General features: G+C 53.0%; 2 protein-coding genes across 2 annotated transcripts; both read left to right on the top strand.

The window, feature by feature from the left end:
* Nucleotides 1-57: 57 nt before the first annotated feature.
* On the top strand, nt 58-11,357 carry STYXL1 (serine/threonine/tyrosine interacting like 1). The gene is made up of 9 exons (XM_062614880.1): nt 58-245; nt 3,008-3,069; nt 3,499-3,616; nt 3,931-3,969; nt 4,902-5,047; nt 6,345-6,490; nt 7,114-7,208; nt 8,931-9,040; nt 11,127-11,357. Exons 1-9 carry the CDS (start codon nt 143-145, stop codon nt 11,256-11,258), a joined length of 951 nt encoding a protein of 316 aa, XP_062470864.1. The 5' UTR covers nt 58-142; the 3' UTR covers nt 11,259-11,357.
* Nucleotides 11,358-12,486: 1,129 nt separating this feature from the next.
* Nucleotides 12,487-19,560, top strand: TMEM120A (transmembrane protein 120A). Its single transcript, XM_062614875.1, has 12 exons — nt 12,487-12,628; nt 13,979-14,097; nt 14,536-14,652; nt 15,575-15,634; nt 16,235-16,330; nt 16,577-16,666; nt 16,957-17,022; nt 17,269-17,330; nt 17,544-17,636; nt 17,953-18,017; nt 18,725-18,793; nt 18,863-19,560. Exons 1-12 carry the CDS (start codon nt 12,551-12,553, stop codon nt 18,974-18,976), a joined length of 1,029 nt encoding a protein of 342 aa, XP_062470859.1. The 5' UTR covers nt 12,487-12,550; the 3' UTR covers nt 18,977-19,560.
* Nucleotides 19,561-19,914: the final 354 nt, after the last annotated feature.

The raw sequence follows: 19,914 nt of genomic DNA, 5'->3' as shown, positions 1-19,914 counted from the left end.
CTCCCTTGGCCGGAAATCTCGCGGGATCTCATACCTCCCCTAGCGACCGCCGGGCCTCCGCGGTAAGCCGGCAGGGCCGTTGCCACGGCAACGAAGCCGGGCGGGTTGCGAGCGGTCGGCGGCAGTTGGGGTTCGCGATGGGATGGCGGGGATGGAGCTGTGCGAGCCGAGGGACCTCTACAACATCCTGAACCAGCACTGGGTGCTGCCGCGGAGGGCAGAGCACAACTACCTGTGCCTGCTGGGTGAGACAGGGGGACTGCTGACTGCAACACGGGCACTGACACACGGACACTGACACTGACACTGACACATGGACACTGACACATTGACACTGACACACGGACACATTGACACTGACACATTGACACTGACACATTGACACTGACACATGGACACTGACACATTGACACTGACACACGGACACATTGACACTGACACATTGACACTGACACATTGACACTGACACATGGACACTGACACATTGACACTGACACACGGACACTGACACATGGACACTGACACATTGACACTGACACATTGACACTGACACATGGACACTGACACATTGACACTGACACACGGACACTGACACACGGACACTGACACATTGACACTGACACATGGACACACGGACACTGACACATTGACACTGACACATTGACACATGGACACTGACACATTGACACTGACACACGGACACTGACACACGGACACTGACACTGACACATTGACACTGACACACGGACACTGACACATGGACACTGGCACATTGACACTGACACATTGACACTGACACACGGACACTGACACATGGACACTGACACATTGACACTGACACATTGACACTGACACATGGACACTGGCACATTGACACTGACACATTGACACTGACACACGGACACTGACACATGGACACTGACACATTGACACTGACACACGGACACTGACACTGACACTGACACATTGACACTGACACATGGACACTGACACATGGACACTGACACATTGACACTGACACATTGACACTGACACATGGACACTGACACATTGACACTGACACACGGACACTGACACACGGACACTGACACATTGACACTGACACATGGACACACGGACACTGACACATTGACACTGACACATTGACACATGGACACTGACACATTGACACTGACACACGGACACTGACACACGGACACTGACACTGACACATTGACACTGACACACGGACACTGACACATGGACACTGGCACATTGACACTGACACATTGACACTGACACACGGACACTGACACATGGACACTGACACATTGACACTGACACATTGACACTGACACATGGACACTGGCACATTGACACTGACACATTGACACTGACACACGGACACTGACACATGGACACTGACACATTGACACTGACACACGGACACTGACACTGACACTGACACATTGACACTGACACATGGACACTGACACATGGACACTGACACTGACACATGGACACTGACACATTGACACTGACACATGGACACTGACACATGGACACTGACACATTGACACTGACACATGGACACTGACACATTGACACTGACACTGACACATTGACACTGACACATTGACACTGACACATTGACACTGACACACGGACACTGACACATGGACACTGACACATGGACACTGACACTGACACATTGACACTGACACATTGACACTGACACATTGACACTGACACATGGACACTGACACATGAACACTGACACATTGACACTGACACACGGACACTGACATGGACACTGACACATGGACACTGACACATTGACACTGACACACGGACACTGACACATTGACACTGACACATTGACACTGACACATTGACACTGACACATTGACACTGACACACGGACACTGACACACGGACACTGACACATGGACACTGACACATGGACACTGACACATTGACACTGACACACGGACACTGACACATGGACACTGACACATTGACACTGACACACTGACACATTGACACATGGACACAGACACATGGACACAGACACACGGACACTGACACACGGACACTGACACATGGACACTGACACTGACACATTGACACTGACACATGGACACTGACACACGGACACTGACACATTGACACTGACACACTGACACATTGACACTGACACTGACACACGGACACTGACACACGGACACTGACATATTGACACTGACACACTGACACATTGACACTGACACATTGACACTGACACTGACACATGGACACTGACACACGAACACTGACACATTGACACTGATGCTGAACATTGACACTGACACACGGACATTGACACACTGACACTGACACACTGACACATGGACACTGTCTGACCATGCCTGCAGCCAGGCACCACACGCCAGCCTGGACCGGCATCCCAAGGCAATGGGGTTTGTGGACTCCAGCTATGGGCAAGAGCAGATGTTGCTTCTTGCTGTTACTAGGGGTTGCAGGTGGGGTGTTTCAGGTGCCGTGACATGGTACTCTCTGGTTTCCATCACATACAGCTCTTGCTGCTCCGATCCGTCCCAGGGATACACGGGTACACTCTGCAGCTCCCAGGGGTTGTAGAGGTGGATTTCTTGACCATTGCACTAAGATTGCCCATAAGCATTTGCATCTTACACGGTGCAAATACCCCCCAAAGGGTGCCTGATACTGCAATATTAAATGCTTTGGTGAGGGAATCAGCCAGTTTGGGAGTGGGGTTGGATGCCACTCTCCTCATTTCTGGGATGCTCATGACCTGAATGCGACATGTGGCATTGCACGTAGACTCACACCAGTGCTGGTGTTCGTTATATCCACATAGAAACTCTCAGCCCCTAAAAACCTGTACCTCTTTCTCTGGCTGATGTCAGTGCCTGAATTCCCACTGGCTGAATTACAAAGAGGGAACTACCTTTAAGCATCAAATAAACCAATTGCTCTCCCTCGGCTGTTTGGGTTTGTTTTTCAGATGTCCGCACTCAACGTGAATACGATGAGAGCCATATTCTTACCGCCCGCAGGATTGCACAGGTCAGTCTGGGTTTAGCAATTAGCAGTGAGCCAAAATTGCCTTAAACCCTATGGGAATTGTCCCAGCCTGTTCCAGCCATATTCCACTTCTGCCACTGGGGGGTTGTATTCTGTCACAGAGCAAAGACAGCTCCGGTAGCCCAAAGGACTGGCACCAGGAGTTGTGTGTCAGGAGGAACATTGCACAAGAACTAACTTATTGTACCCTTGTCTCACGAAGGACAAAGTGCTGGCATCTTTGCTGCTGTGGCTGATGAAGCAATCTGGTGTAGTTTGCATCACTTCTATCTGGGTCTTTCGATGTCAAGTACAGGCACAGACCCAAATCTGTCCCACGGCTCTACAGTAGCATCTTGCAAAATGTCAATAGTGTTGATGCCACAAGAGTGGAGCTGTGCTCCTGATAGAATTCCTCTGTGATTTTGGCAGAGTCCTACGGGGAAGTATCTGGTCCCAGATTCAGAGGAGCTGGCGTGCGTCAGATACTGCGTGGTGTATGACTACGAGACCAGCTCGTTGGATTGCTGTGACTCCGATGAAGAAGGAGGTACGTGTGACCCGTGGTAGCCAAGACCTTGCTGTCAGATAGATATTCTTCCCATTCCTCATTTCATTTTATGAGCTTATTGGAAGAGAGACGAATTTACCCAGTTTTATTTGAGAAATGAACATCTATGCTATGCCTCTGACTGTCTTGCATATGTTCTTAGGCTCAAAACCCCAGATTTTCTTCCAAAGCATCCTGGCAGGCCTGATTTCCTAGCTGTAGACTGATCCCTCTGAAGCCTCTTATCCCATGTGAGGAATGGGTTCTTTTTTCCCCTACATTTCACTGAGATTGGGCTTCTCCTTGCCTTTCAGGAAGCAGGTTTTCTGACTCAAGTTCCACGTCTTCACAGCGTGAGTACTTCCTTCTCGGACGGTTACAAAAGGCTTTCCCATCATCCTGTTTAAAAGGACTTCGCTTTAATGGGGGTAGTGATTTGGTGGAGTTCACTGCGAAATGTGAAGAGCTGGAAACTTTGCCATGCAATTGTTCGGCCTTCCTTGAACCATGGAAATGTTTAGCTTGCACACATCCTTTGGCAAGGAGTTCTGCTGTGTGCAGAGCCACTTGTGTGTGTTTGTTTGGCTCCTATTTAGCTGTATAAAGGCTACTGTAGTTTTAGTCAAGATTTTAAAGACAAAAAAGCATGGGAGTGTAAGGGGAATGAATAAAGCAAGCGTGTTCAGCACTGCGAAACAGTGATGAGACAGGAGCAAGGGAAGGTGTGAAGAGTCAGAAGTGGGTTTCTATTGTGCTGATCTGTTTCCAAATCAGACATAGCTAGAAGCAAGGGGGATGGATCCCCTGGGAGAAGGAGTGGGAGCAGTCATCTCACATAATTAACTTCACTGAGAGGAGTGTTTAAAACATGAAGAATGTATTCAATATACCTCCTTCTCTCCCCCTTTGCCTAAAGCAGACTAAAGACAAGAGCCTCCATAAAACTAAGATTAATAGATCTAATTTGATAATGCTTCCCCATTATGGGAACTTATTACAAGCATTTCCTAATGCATAACAGGGAGGAGGAAAAATAGCTTGTATCTAGACCTACAGAAGAAACCAGGAGAGGAATAAAAGCTCAGGACAAGAAGTGACAAGCAGCATGCCACGTTACTGACGTGCAGCAACAGTTAAAGAGTAAGTCTAGCTTTCAGCAAGGCTTTCTCCAGAGCATTAGATGAAATGAGAAGGAATTTGCTGTGGGTGTCAGTGGGGCAGAGGTAACCCCCAGCACTGATGGAGCCACTCTGACCCTGCCAAAGAGCTTTTTGATCTCATTTAGAAGCCAAGAAAGGAACTGCCATCCACTATGCTAAAGTCTTGGAGCAGTTCACCAGCCACCCCGTGCTCATCCTGCAGGGAGGATACAAGAAGTTTTCAGCTTGCTATCATTTCCTGAGGACTCAGAGGACTCTGTGGATGCCCTGGGTAAGACGAGACTAACTTGCAAATAGAACACATCAGTATTCATATTCAGCTGATGATGGCTAATGATGGTGGCCTAAACCTCACATCAGAGTCATTTTAAACAGAGACACCCAATGTCATTTGGGTGGCCGTGCTTGCCCTGAGTCTCACCACTAATTCTTTGACAGCCGTACTTGGTCTTTCTTTCCTCTTCTATTGCTAATGAGAACAACATGGGAGGGTTTCTCTGACAACCCTGAAACTGGCCTGCTGGAGAGTACAGACAACTGAACAAACAGTAGTAAATGATGAAAAGAGGCAGGCTCCTCTCTCACATGGGGTCACCATGTAAATACCACATAAACACAGGAAATGTTTTCAGACAGAAGTACAAACCCTATCAAGCACCATGTTCCATGTCTATAAAGCTTTTCATTGGAAAGGATCACAAACCAGGTGCTGCTGCATTGCTTCAAGAGGCCCAGAAACAAAACAGCCATGTACTGCAGCACTGGTGTCCTCATTGTTTGGTTTCACCTAGGAACATTGATCTATTTAGCTTATGAGAAACAATTACCCTTTTTTCACATCTAAGGACCTGAGGCAGATTCAGAGGGTGCTGTAGAGCAGAGAGCATCTCATTGCAACGTGTCTTTTGTTTCTGTGGTTCCTAGTCACTTCTGATTCACATGAAGTGGCCATGATGCAGTGCTAACCTGTGGGATGCTGCAGCACAGCACTGAAAACCAGCTTGCTTTGTGCTCCTCTGCGAAGAGCAGCAAACTGCTGAACTTCTCCATCAGACTGAGCTCTCAGTTTAAGCTGTTGCTCTCTGCTGCTTTAAATTGCGAGGCTGCTGCTTTGTTCTGCTGTAGCATCAGCTGAGTATCAGGGATGCAGAGGCACTGCTGGCAAGCCAGCCTTCACACGCAGACACAGGATGCAGTTGCACACTTGTGTTGTGCAGCTCTGCAGGTGGCATATGATGCCATTCAGCCTTGTGAAGAGTAACCAGGGAGAACATCAAATGCGTCCATTGTGCTGCAGTACCCCAGAAATGGAAAGACTCCTGTTTAGTTAGGGTTTGTTTCAAGTAAGGCCGCAGTGACAGCGATGCTGTTACTGACTCTCAGTACATCTAACAAAGACTTTGATATACACAAAGTCCAGGTGACTGAGTGAGTCATTAGAGTAGAACGTGTCATGGGCTGTTGGCTGAGCTGTGTTCAGCTCTTCGCATGACTTACCTTTAAGAACTTACGAGGCAAATGGAAGCAAATACCCTCTCTAAACTGAGCCGATGGTTTCCCTCCGGCAGGAACTGGCCAACCTCCAGACATACCCTGTAGAAATACTACCTGCAAAGTTATATATGGGCAATTTCAAGCAGGCCTGTGACCAACAAATACAGAAAGACCTGAAGATCCAAGCGCAAGTGAACATCTCCGAACAGCGCGCAACACCGTACGTTCCATAGTGCATTACCCTCACCAGTGTGGAAGGAGGGAGCTGGTGCAGCACCAGAGCCCATCCACAGAGGAGTCAGGGCCTGGGGACTTGCAGGGAAGCCCCTGTTGTTTGCTGCAGATTTGAGTGCTGTTTCATGCTCTTGTTTCTGATCTGCACTCCAGAGCTGGCACAGCAGCAATGCAGTCCTGCAGCCCTCCACCATGACGTGGGTGGGTTGGGTGACAGGAGGATTGGGAAGCCCTTGGCATTTTGAGTCTGTCACATTCTGCCCTCCTTCACAAAGAACCTACATCTCTGAACAGCTCTCAGAGCAAAATCTTACAAACACATTGGTGTAAAAGCTGAATTACTGATGTTTCTCAGATAAGGAAGCTGTAGATGAAGTTACGATACCAACGCTGATACCATGTGGAATGGAAAACCAGTAATTAAACTGGTTCTGTATTACAAGTGTCTCGGTGTCTTACTGTAACAAATCCCTTATCATAATGCTAATGATGATGATGCTGTAAAGCTCACACATGTCCCAGCAAAGGCAGTTGCCAGCTTGCCTCCAACAACCATGTTTCTCAAAGCTGCTTCTCTGGTTCTTATCACACAATGTGCTCTTTTTCCAGGTTTGCAGACAGCGACAGATACCTCCATGTGTCTGTTCCAGATACACTTGAAGCAGACCTTTTTTCTTCCTTTCCCACCATTTGTCATTTCATAGGTGAGTTGTTCCTGCTCTGCGATCCCCGAGACCTTGCTCACTGTAGGATATTAGGTGGGAGCAGCTGTGAGTCACTTGAACAGGAAGCTCAGACAGAAGGGACGGGAGCTGTCAAAATCAGTATGCTCCCAGGCCAGCCCACACCCCAGTGGACACCTTTGGCTCTTACCAGTCCAAATCTTCAGCCACCAGAGCTTTATTTGAACCAGAGAGTGACACACGCTAGAGAACTCCCCACAGTCTTTGTGATGGGCAGTGCAGACCCACTGTAGAGCCTGGGAAGACTTTCAGGTTGGACGGCACAAACCTGCCTTCAACTGATTGCATCAGAGAAAGCAAGAAAAGACATGCTCTCCAGCTCAGTGCCCACAGCAGACACAGCTCCCACAGCTCCATCCTGTCATTGTGTCCAACCCCATCATTATCTCTTATCACACTCACAACACCAAGGCCCTGCTGAGCTGAGCGCTGGAGCGACCCAGAAGCTTTGTCCCCACAGACCTTATCATCCAATATGAGAAATGACAACTGGGCACAAAGAGAGAAAGAAGGAAATGACATTTGAGGATCTAATGGCCCTGAACCTATTCACATGCATCGAAACCCAAAGAGCAAAATCTACTTCCTTGCCTTTCGTTTTGCCCTGGGTTTTTTCCCAGTAGTATTGCAGAAGAAAGACTGTAAGAGTTTATGAGCTGTAGCTCTTGTATTAGTGTGTGCTGTTTACTTGATGGTCAAACTGCTCACTTGATAGTCTAAAGTAAATCACTTAAGCTGGAACGGTTATGGGTGAACACTACGCTAAGGCTTTCCCCATACTCTGAGAGGAGTGTGGATATCATCACGCCAGGTGTATGTTGGAGTGAGGCCATTTCTACTCAGGTCTTAGAACAGAACTAATATCTCACGGTAGAAATAAGTTATAAAACACTGTTCTAGTGCTTAAAAAAGAATCAAAACCTCACAACCTCTTCACCGCAGTAAAAGAAGAACCTTTGCCCTATGAACGCTGGAGTTCAGTTGCTGATAAAAACATGCCATGCTGCCTGCTCTGGAGAGGGAAGGAAAGCAATCAAAAGGCTATTAATAAAACATGCAGCCTGTCAGGCATAAGTAGCAGAGTTAACGTGGTTAGGAGTGACTGACAGCATCCTTGGGCTTAGTTTTTGGAGAAAATGAGTTTGCTCATCTTAGCAAATTCCACTGCAAATTATCCATCGTCAAAACATCATAAAACCTGTGCCTTAGCTGGCATATGCACACTTCTTACTAGTAATCCCCATAGAAAAGTAAGGGATTTGAAGTCTAAGTCCCCTCCAGACTGAGAGCTGATTCCTCCAGCTTGAGTGGACAACAGGCTTGCATTCATCAGCAATTTCAATGCCTTTAAACCTGTCTGGGAAGAGTTTGAGGAGGTGATGTGGTGCTGACCAAGCTGACTGCTCGTGGTGGACCACTCTTCTTCAGCTACCTGATGGAAAGGTGGCACTGATGTGTAATAAAGCGTTGACTGGTCATTGCCATCTAGTTCTGGTCTCCACAGCCATGTCTTAACTCAGGCTTCCAGCACCAGGAGCGGGCAGTGCCCATCTCCTGCTGCCAGGGCTCATGAGGGTCCTGTTGCTCAGGCTGGGAGCTGTCGGCTGTCACTGCCTTAGCGCTTGGCTGCTGGAAGCTTCATTTCCCAGATCCCTAATCCATGATTGGCATTTCTTTCCCCAGATGCTCAGCTGGATCACGGAGCGGTGCTGGTGTTCTCCAGCCTGGGGATAAGCCGGAGCAGCACAGGAGTCATGGCCTATCTTATTCATTCCTGCATGTTTTCCCTGAAGGTACATCCCTGCTCTATTTCCCAGAGGTACTGGCTGGGTCTGCAGTTTATTTCTGCTTCTGTAGCCTCATTACTGCAGTAATAAGAGAGACATTGTCTGTGCTTTCATGCACCTGATAATGCAACAGATGATATTACATGAGATTGCATCTTCTTTATAGAGTTAGGGAGGTGGCTCAGGTGCGATTTTTGGAGCTGTGGGTCCTTATCCTGGCACCTCTGATATTCTTACGTTTCCCTACTTAACTATGGGGCTATAAAAATAAAGCTGTGGTTACAGAACTTAGTATTTCTGCTCTCCTGGATCCGAGAAAGACAGAATCTGGAAGCTGCTGGAGTTAATCCCATCTCTTAATACCATGGGGGTTACAGGGAAATTTGGAACCCAGTGCTTGCAGGGCTCTGGTTCACCACTGACTTCAGTGCCAGCACTGACTTCTTCCAAAATCCTGTTTTATTTCTCCAGAAGCAATCCCCTCACACAGAAACTACTGTAGAGAGAACAGGAATGGGATAATACTAGCTCCGGAGGGATATACAGGTTAGAAGGCCAGTACCTGCTGTTCCATAGCTCTGGATAACAGAAGAACAATAATGAATGATGGCTGAGAGTGACCTGGCTGTGCTTTGGCCTGATGGCCTCGCCCCTGGTACCAGGTCCTTCTTCCCTTTGCATGCAACGCTCGGGCATCGTGCTCCCATAGGCACCATCCAATGGTGCCTGCTTAACACAGAGCCAGCTAGTTCCCATGGGAACTGAAGAGCATCTCCATAAAAGCCTTGTCCTTGTTTGGAAGATGTTTCCTCCTTTGGGAGCCTGAAAGGATTGATCCAAACTCCCCTGAAGCTGGGCCTATATCTAATCGTTTAATGGAGCTTGTGCAAACATAAGGGGAGATCTTTCACCATTGCTGGGTGCCAAGGGGTGATTTCAGGCTGAGCATGCCCGCCGGGCTGCAGACACTGCTGATAACGTGGGGTGGGATTGCTCCTGCACACTGAGAACCCTTCGCGTGCTATCTTACTGCGGTGCCAAAGTCAAAGGCTGACCCTTGCAGATTTCCTTCCATTGGTACCAACAGGTTGGAGTCAGCATTTCCCCAAGTGCCAAAAAGGAGGAGGAGGAAAGGCTGACCTGGGGTGCTGCTTGGCTGGGAAAAGCTTTCCTGAGGGATTCCCCTGGCAGACAAGTTCGTTTCTTGCAGACGAAAGCAGTGCAATAGATTCCCATGGGATCCTGCAGCCGGTCCAGCCAAAGAGCTTTGAAAGCTTCCAAAGATGCAGATGTCGCAAAAGACGGAGAGATTTGGGATGTGCGGCCCCTTATTCGATGAGTAATCGATCTGTTGAGTTCAGGGGAACTGGAGACATCCACGCTGTGGGCTCACAGGGGACAATATTGCAATATATCAGCCTTGGAGCCTGCAGAATCACTGAGATTAGAAAAGCAAACCAATGGAGCACTATCTGCTAACCTTTGGTCTCATTAGGCTTAAGCAACCCTCCAAGAGTGGGGGGCAGTCTGTTTTAAAAGCAGGAAAGGGATGGATAAACCCAAGGATGCAGCTGGATCCTGGTGGATCTACCCTGTGTGTAGCAGAGCTCTGAGCTGATCACTTGGAACTCACAGATAAGGTGGCTGTAAGCAGTGCAGCGGGGTAACTGGAGTGGCATAGCTGATCTATCACATCGGATCAGACCAGTCCAGACACATGATAACCTTTGTGGCTTGCTTGTGAATAGCTGATAGTTCACTGCTTTGCTTATCATCTGTGGAAGAAAGAGAGTTTTAGGGTAGAAAATCCAGGAGTGCAATGTTCCATCAGTGTAAACTCATGGGAGATACCTGCTGGGGAGTGAAAGCAGCCTGAGCTGTCCTGTACCCAGGAGAGCAGCGTGTGAAGGTGACAGGCTTGGCTGAAGCTCAGCCCTGAATCTGTGTGTCCCTGCGTTAGTAGCCAAGGTCTTACCTGCAGGTTCTTACACCCAACACAGGGTAAATACAAAGCTGTGCTGTCTACAAGTGCAGCTGTTCCGTGTAAATCCCTGAGGTTCCTAATGCTGTCCTGCTTCCCTTCCGTTCACAGGGCGCCTGGAGCTATGTCCTGAAGTGCAAAACGAACATGAGACCGCACCAAGGCTTTGTGAAACAGCTCTTAGACTGGGAGACCAAAATGTACAAGACCACGGTCACAGACATCTCTGAACTCGACTACTGAAGGGAACACCGAGCAGGGAATGGCATTTCCCCATCTGCGCCCCCGTGCTGGTTGAAAGCTACTTGAGCTTTAAGTGAAATAGAACGGCTTTCCTCTTTAGCTCCATGGTTTTGGGATCAAGCTTTGAAGCCATTTGGGGAACTCAGCTGTGCTGTTGAAGGCAGCAGGTTGGGAAAGCAAATCCTGCGGGATGCGGCCCGTTACGTGCTGCTCATCTCTCTTGTAAGCTAAGGGGATGGTAACCAGGCTATTGGGCACACTCATTACCCCAGGTATGGGGCAGTCATTAGGGTTGTCCCTGGAAAGGTCTGTCAGTCCACAGCCTGGGATGGTGAATTCAGTCTGACTGCGCCTGCCTCCAGCCCGGAGGGGTGATGACAGGATTTCCCTGTTCCAGTCCCAGTGGAAGCTGGAAGTCCCTGCCTTCTGCATGTGAACCCACACCCAGACCCGCCTGTGCTGACAGCAGGACAGCCCTTTGAGCTGCCAAGAGCCCTGTGCACTGGGAGAGGGCTGTGATTCTGCTTTTGGTCCCTCCTGGTTTCCTTGGGCCAGGCTGCTGTTTGTAAGGAAAACCAGAGCACAGCTCACAGCCCAGAAACCAACCGCATCCTGGGCTGCATCAACAGGAGCGTGACCAGCAGGGCGAAGGAGGTGACCCTGCCCCTCTACTCTGCTCTTGTGAGACCTCACCTGGAGCATTGTGTGCAGTTCTGGTGTCCTCAACATACAAAGGACATGGAACTGTTGGAACAAGTCCAGAGGAGGATGCTCAGGGCCTGGAACAGCTCCTGTATGGAACCAGGCTGAGAACATTGGGGCTGTTCAGCCTGGAGAAGAGAAGCTGATGGAGACCTCAGAGCAGCTTCCAGTGTGAAGGGGGGCTATAGGGATGCTGGGGAGGGACTCTTCATTAGGGACTGTAGTGACAGGACAAGGGGTAACGGGTTAAAACTTAACCAGGGGAAGTTTAGATTGGATATAAGGAGGAAATCCTTTCCTGTTAGGGTGGTGAGACACTGGAATGGGTTGCGCAGGGAGGTTGTGAATGCTCCATCCCTGGTGGTGTTCAAGGCCAGGTTGGACAGAGCCTTGGGTGCCCTGGTTTGATGTGAGGTGTCCCTGCCCATGGCAGGGGTTGGAGCTGGATGAGCTTTCAGCCCCCTCCATCCCACTCCGTCCCCTGCACCCACGGCTCCATCACCCCCGGCTCCGGCCCGGCCCGGCCCCGCCGCTGTCCCCGCCCTCGGGGCGTGCCGGAAGCGGGCGGGCCGCGGGCTGAAGCCGCCGCCATGTCGGCCATGGCGGGCTCGGCTGCCGAGTGCCTGCGGGAGTGGGAGGAGCTGCAGGACGGCTTCCAGCGCATCCAGGTACCGTGCGGAACGGGAGCGGCAGCGGGGCTCCGGCTCCCCTCAGCACCGAGCCGGGTGCAGGAGCAGCGCTGCGCCCGGGACACAGCCGCCGGTACCGGCGGGGAGCTCTGCGGGACCGCCGGGTGCCTGTCATGGAGCGCGCAGGGCTCAGCGGTCACCCAAGGGGAAGGTCGGGCAAGGGAACCGTGCCGCGGGTGCACCAGTCCCCGTGCCCCCTCCTTCCCTCCCGGGAGCGGCTGCGTTGCGGCCGGGCCCGGATCTGGGACAAGGGAGGCTTTGAGAAACCTCCTCTTGCTCCATCAGGGTGGCGGGGATGTCCCGGCTCAGCCCCTGCGCCTGGGATGGGTCCCGAGCACGGCTGAAGGTGCCAGCACAAGAGCCGCTTGCGCTCGGTTAACTCCAGAGCAGGAAGGAGGGGATTCCAGGTGGGGAGCAGGAAAGCTCGATGGGAACGTCCATTGAGAGCCTGGGACGTAAATCACTGCCGCGGCACTCCGGGCTCCATTCCGACCCTGCCGCTCGGTGTCACCAGGAGGAGAAGGGGTCCGCTGCCTCCTCTGCATCCCTTTCACCTTTGATTGCTGCTGATGAAGTGCTTGATAAGAGCCACGGCAGCTGAAATGTGTGTGTGTGTGTGTCAAGGTCTGGTCCAAGGGTTGGTGTGAGCAGCACTGGGTGCCCGGGGGGGAGGTGGTGCTGAGGCTGTGCTCCAGCTGACCTGGACAAGCAGCAGCATTGATCCAGCGTGCTCTCGCTTTCCCCTTCTAAATATAGTGAGGAATGGGATCTGGCCTCACCCAGGTATGGTTGGGTTACCGCTGCCCCGGAGGCTGGCTCCAGCCTCCCTTGTCCCAGCTCCTTTGGGGTGCTTGGGATGGAGCCATGAGCCGGTGGTGCACAAACCTCCAGGCAGAGAATGCCACTCATTCCATCCCTGCAGCTAAAGCCACTGCTCCCGTGTGGCTCTCAGTTATATCCCTGCCACCAGCAGTGTGTTTTCCCCCTGAGTCTTTCCATTCCCCTGTGCCACAATCAATGGATTCCCGAAGATGGGAGCATCCTTGCAGTGGGACACAAGGACACAAGCTTTCACAAGGGGGGCAAACCCAAGCCATAGGCAAGGCAGGAGCAGGCTGTGCCATGTGGATGTGCCTGCACCTGTAGATAAATCCCTTGGGGTTGGGGATGGGCATCCCCAGGGGCTGATTCTGCCCTCAGGCTGTCCCCAGACACGCCTGTCCTTATGCAGACAGCTCTGGGTACCAGTGCTGTGCACGTGAATTGAGGACAGCAGATGCCCGCACAGAGGGCAGGCAGCTGTAGTGCATGGTGTTCTCTGCTTCCCAGGACAACCACAGGCTGTACAAGCAGAAGCTCGAGGAGTTAACCAAGCTGCAGGACGGGATCTCCAGCTCCATCGCACGGCAGAAGAAGCGGCTGAAGGAGCTGGCGTTGTCCTTCAAGAAGTAAGTGGTTGTCCTGCGAAGGATGGGACTGTCAGACCTCAGCTCTGTCCCCAGCACAGCCCCTCCTGCAGCCTCGCTGGTAGCAAAGAGCTGTGGAGGCTGGATCCGCATCAGCTCCCCTTTCCTCTGCCCCCATTTGCAGCTCAGAGCTTGCAAGGGCTTTGCAGGGAACCTGAGCTGCACAGAGCTCTCCCCATCCTTCCCAAAGGGTGAAAGGCCCCATATGGCCTCACCTCACTCATTCCTGCTTCCTTTCCTCGAGCAACATCCCAGCCTGACAGAGGAGCTCACCCTGCACGCGGAGGCATGGACTTGCCTCCGGCCCATCTTCCCTGTCCTTGGGGTGTCTTTGCCTGAGACAGTCACGTATTGAGTTCCAGCACATGCTGAGTGTGTTTCAGACGCTGTCCTGACGCCAGCACCTTGTTTCCTCCCCAGATGCAAAGCCCACGCGAGCCCCGAGCAGCAGGAGACCATCCAGGAGACCCAGAGCCTGATAAAGGAGAGGCAGAACGTGTTCTTTGAGATGGAGGCCTACCTGCCAAAGAAGAACGGGTAAGAGGCACCTTGTCCCTGGGTGAAACACCACGTCCTCCCTCCTCAGCCCGGCGGCTGTCACCCTGCTCCTGGTGACAGCCTCACAGCCGTGCTGGAGGACGCCTGGGCAGGAGCCAGGCTGAGCCTCTGCCTCCAGTGGCCTTCACCTGCCCTTGAATGGTGGCCATGGGCCAGGGGAAGCCCTGGTAAAACCCCTGTACCTGGGGGACGTATGGGGTGTTATCGGGGTTTAACCACACCAGCAGGCAAGTACCAGGCAGCCACTCGCTCAGTCCCCCCTTGTGGGATGGGGTGAATAGGAACAAGGTGAAACCTGGGGGTTGAGATAAGTTTAATAATGGAAATAAAGTAGAATATAATAACAATAATAATAATAATAGGGAAAAGAGAGAGGAATAAAACCTGGGGCAGGCAGATGATGCACAATACAATTGCTCACCACCCACTGACTGATCCCCAACTAGTGGCTTCCACCCAGCTCCCCCCAGTTTCTATGCTGAGCCTGAGGTTCCCTGCCACGGAATACCCCTTTGGCCAGTTGAGGTCAGCATCCCTGGCTCTGCTCCTTCCCAACCTCTTGTGCAACTCCTCACTGGCAGAGCGCAGGAAACTGGGAAGTCCTTGTTGCTAGGAAGCGCTTATCCTAAACCATCGCTGTGTTATCAGCGTTATTCTCACACTAAAGCCAAATCAGAGCACAGCACCAGTTACTAGGAGGAAAACAACCCCTATCCCAGCCCAAACCAGGAGCGGGGTGTGCTCAGCCACCCGTCCCCATGCCCTTGGGAGGTGATGCCAGCACACTTGTGCCGGTCACGCTGCCTGGCAGCCCCGGGTGGGAGACAGCTGGGAGCTCCTGGATGCCATGGCATGGCTCTGCAGAGCACCGCCTGTCCTAACGCCTCTGCTCTCTCCCCAGGTTGTACCTGAGTCTGGTGCTTGGGAACGTGAACGTGACGCTGCTCAGCAAGCAGGCCAAGTACGGCTCCTGCACCCCGTGCTTTGCATGGCTGGGGACCCCCAGGACACCAGGGAACAACAGCAGCTCCTCCGGGATGAGCTGCTGCATGTGCAGACACGTGGCCTGCCCAGTGCAGGTCCTGCAACCAGAACCAGCTGAGCCCTCAACTCCTTACATCCTTGCTGCTGGGCTGCGCTGGACCCGCAGCTCTGACAAGCTAAATGGGATCCTCCACCGATGCCGTGCTGGGTTTCCCCTGTGTTGGGCACTTCCAGGAGAGACAGCCCCGTACAGCCACTGGCAAACCCCTCCTCTTCCCTTGGGCTGGTTTTGGCTACTGAGAGCATCCCCATGGTGGGACACCAGAGCCAGAGGTGCCCATGTTCCCCAGGCCTCTCCTTGGAGACAGATCCATCTGCCCAGAGTCCTTGATGGTGTCTCACCTTGTGAAAGCAGCCTGGGGTGCTCTCCTCAGGAATACCTGGGAGATGGGGCTTTTCCTGAGCATGTCCTAGTGATCCCTAATGGAACAACACTTTTGCCCAGCCGGGTGGGATGGGAGGACACAGATTTCCAGCAGCCACCTTGCTCCAAGCCTGTCCTTGTGTTTCCCTGCAGGTTTGCCTATAAAGATGAGTATGAGAAGTTCAAGCTCTACCTCACCATCATCTTACTCATTATCTCCTCCTCCTGTCGGTTCCTCGTCAATACCAGGTGAGTCTGGCTTGGATACTGGGCAGGGATCTCCTCCCAGAGCCCTTGTGTCCTCCTGTCCCATCCTGAAAGGTCCAGAGGAGACCCTGGCAAAGGATCTGGCTGCTGCCCTAGAGGTGGGGTGGCTGCTGTGGTCTCACTGTGGCCTTGGTGATGGTGGGGAAGCAGCTCTCACTGCCTTGGTGGGCATCCTGCTGTCCCAGCGCCTCTGCTGCTGCCTTTACACCCTGCTTTGTGTGACACCAGGGTGACAGACGCTGTCTTTAACTTCCTCCTGGTGTGGTACTACTGCACCCTCACCATCCGGGAGAGCATCCTCATCAACAACGGATCCAAGTGAGTCCCATGGGCTTGGGAAGGGGGCATGCAGCGAACTGTCCTTCTCTGTGAGGAGAAGTTGTTGGGAGCTGGGACCCATCACCTAGCTCCGTGCTTCCCAAGGGAGCAGCTTCCTCCTACTCAGGGTGTGTAGCAAAGCCTGGGGTGAGCTGTAGGAGTGGGGCAGGAGTCACTCCCCACGCAGAGGTGGGGTGGGAAGGTGGAGCAGCAGTGGAAAGGGCCCTGCTCTCCTGGTGCGTGTTTGGGTGCTCAGGACCTGACTCCCCTTCTCTGTGTCTGCCTTCCAGAATCAAAGGCTGGTGGGTTTTCCATCACTACATCTCTACCTTCCTCTCGGGAGTCATGCTGACATGGTAGGTCTGTGTCCCCATCCCATAGGGGTCCTTGCTTTGGGCTATGGATGGCTCAGGTGCCTTTGCTGCCCCAAGCCATGGCCATAATCCTGCTCTGTGGATCTAACAGTCAGCTCCACGTGCTCCTCACCAGGCAGGGTGGGCTGGGAAACACAAGGTGGTCCCCAGTGTCCAACCTGGGGTGTCCCCCCCAACTTCAGTAGGGCTGGCTGGGCCTCCTCTCACCCCACACCTGTCTCTCCACAGGCCAGATGGGCTCATGTACCAGATGTTCAGGAACCAGTTCCTCTCCTTCTCCATGTACCAGAGTAAGTGCTGCCATGGGGGGTGTGACAGAGGGCTGGGCACGCCTGCCTGCCTCCCTACCATGGGCAGACCTGGCTGTAGCTGCTCCCAGCTCTTGGGCTCACCTGGGTTTTCCCTTGGCCTCCATCCTGGTGCTGGGATGGGCAGTGTGGTGCTGTCCCAGCGCCAGGCTGATGCCTGGGCCCGTGCTGACCATGGCCATTCCCTCCTCGCAGGCTTCGTGCAGTTCCTGCAGTACTACTACCAGAGCGGGTGCTTGTACCGGCTGCGAGCGCTGGGCGAGAGGCACAACATGGACCTGACCGTGGGTAAGCCGGGATCTTCCCAATCCCAGTGGAGCTGCTGCCACCATCCCAGCCCCAGCCTGGCACTGGGCTCACTGGGAGCTCTGGGTTCTGGTCAAGGCAATGGTGACAGTGGCTTTAGTTTCGGGGTTAGTTTGGCTCTGGTTTATCACTGGCAGAAGCAGGGAAAGCTGCAAGTGAAGCCAAAGCTCTGAGAGCACCATCTCCCATGAGGCAGCAGCATCCCATAGGGTGGATGCTCCCCTGCTCCTGCTCTCCTGGGGACTACCAGGCCCCAGCTGGCACATTCCCGGATCCTCAAAACCTTCTTCCTTTGCAGAGGGTTTCCAGTCCTGGATGTGGAGAGGCCTCACATTCCTGCTTCCCTTCCTCTTCTTCGGGCATGTGAGTGCACACTGAGGCAAGAGGCCAGAGCCTCAGGTGGGAGCAGATCCTGCTGTGTTCCTGGCAGCACAGGTCATAGAATGGTTTGGGCTGGAAGGGACCTTAAAGCTCATCCAGCTCCAACCCCTGCCACGGGCAGGGACACCTTCCACTAGAGCAGCTTGCTCCAAGCCCCTGTGTCCAACCTGGCCTTGAACACTGCCAGGGATGGGGCAGCCACAGCTTCTCTGGGCACCCTGTGCCAGCGCCTCAGCACCCTCACAGGGAAGAGCTTCTGCCTAAGAGCTCAGCTCAGTCTCCCCTCGGGCAGGTTAAAGCCATTCCCCTTGTCCTGTCCCTACAGGCCCTTGTCCCAAGCCCCTCTCCAGGTTTCCTGCAGCCCCTTCAGGCACTGGAGCTGCTCTCAGGTCTCCCCTTCAGGAGCCTTCTCTTCTCCAGGCTGACCCAGCCCAGCTCTCAGCCTGGCTCCAGAGCAGAGCTGCTCCAACCATCGCAGCTCCCCCATGGCCCCTGCAGGCTGCTTTAGCTGCACAATGCTGATGCAGGGAAGTGCTTTCAGCAAACACTGAGCCTTTTCTTCCCTCCAGAGCATCCCCAACCTCCACCACTTGTGTTGGTGCTTGGTGTTTGTGCCCAAAGGGAGCAGGTGGGTGAGCATCAACGCGGGGCTGAGCCTAAACCCCCCTCACTCTCCTCTCTTCCTGCAGTTCTGGCAGCTCTACAACGCGGTCACCCTCTTCCGGATGCTGCAGCACCCAGAATGCAAGGAGTGGCAGGTAAGGGGGGGGGGCCCTGCGCAGAGGGTGCCCCTCACCCATTGCTCCTGCTCACCCATCCTTCCATAGGTCCTCATGTGCGGCCTCCCCTTCCTCATCCTCTTCCTGGGCAACTTCTTCACCACGCTCCGCGTCGTGCACCAGAAGTTCCAGAACAAGAATAAGGACATGAAGCAGGACTGAAGGGGGGCAGTGTGGGGGCCAGGACTGTTTCTCCCCCCCAGCTCCATCTCCCATCCCTGTATCTCCTCGATGCCGTCCAGATTCTGGTGTCTCACTCCATCCCTTGGGTGTGGGATGGGAACAGACTGTGTGTTCTCTGCGGTGCTGGATCCATGTCCCTGTCACTCCCCTGGAATCGGGGGCATCCTGCCCCATCTGCCTTTACCTGCAGGGGAGCGGCGTGCCCGGGGCTGCTGCTCCCTCCCCTCAGCCCTGAAGACAGTTACTGGTCCTTGGGGTCAGCCCAGCTCTGTAAGTGCTCCCCATCCCAATGCACCACTGGGACAAGGCAGTGTCCAGGGGTGATGGTCACCCGTTCCAAGGCCCTCTCTATGTTCCAAAGCAGCTGGAAGTGCTGGTTCTTACCCCAGCTCCTCCTTTACCATCAAGCCCCAGGGTAGAGGTGGAGGAGCTGAAGCACCAGAGGGGTGGGAACACCACAAGCCTGATCCAGGCTTCATCCTGGAGCTGTGCAAACAGCACCTTTGGCACCTCTGGGGGATGCACTTGTGACAATAAAGGGAAGGTGCTGTCTGGGTCACTGAGGTGGTGTCACAACAGCTCCTGTGGTTTTGGCTCCTGTGGCAGCGGGCCCCTGACACAGCATCAAGGGGAGGGAAGGACCACCACCAAGTGCCCCTGGGGTGAAGGGCCCTGTGGACACCTTCCCTTTGGCCAAGCTGAGCCCAGCAGGACCTCAGTGTCCTCAAGAGATGGGAGAAGAGAAGCTCTGCCCCCTCTCAAGTGCTGTGCCCCAGTGCAGAGCCAGCTGTGGCCCAGCAGAGCCATCGCAGGAAGCAGATGACACAAAGAGGGGTTTTATTCCAAGGGCAGATGTATTTAAATAATTTAGAGCCATTGGACAGCCTGAAGGTGCCTCCCCCTCCCCCCTCCCCCGA

This window comes from Pezoporus occidentalis, unplaced genomic scaffold (genome assembly GCF_034315485.1).
Source record: "Pezoporus occidentalis ecotype Australia unplaced genomic scaffold, CSIRO_AGI_Poc_V1 ctg179, whole genome shotgun sequence".
Lineage (NCBI taxonomy): Eukaryota > Metazoa > Chordata > Aves > Psittaciformes > Psittacidae > Pezoporus > Pezoporus occidentalis.
Note: the sequence above shows the minus strand (reverse complement) of the source record. Positions and strands in the feature narration are given on the sequence as shown.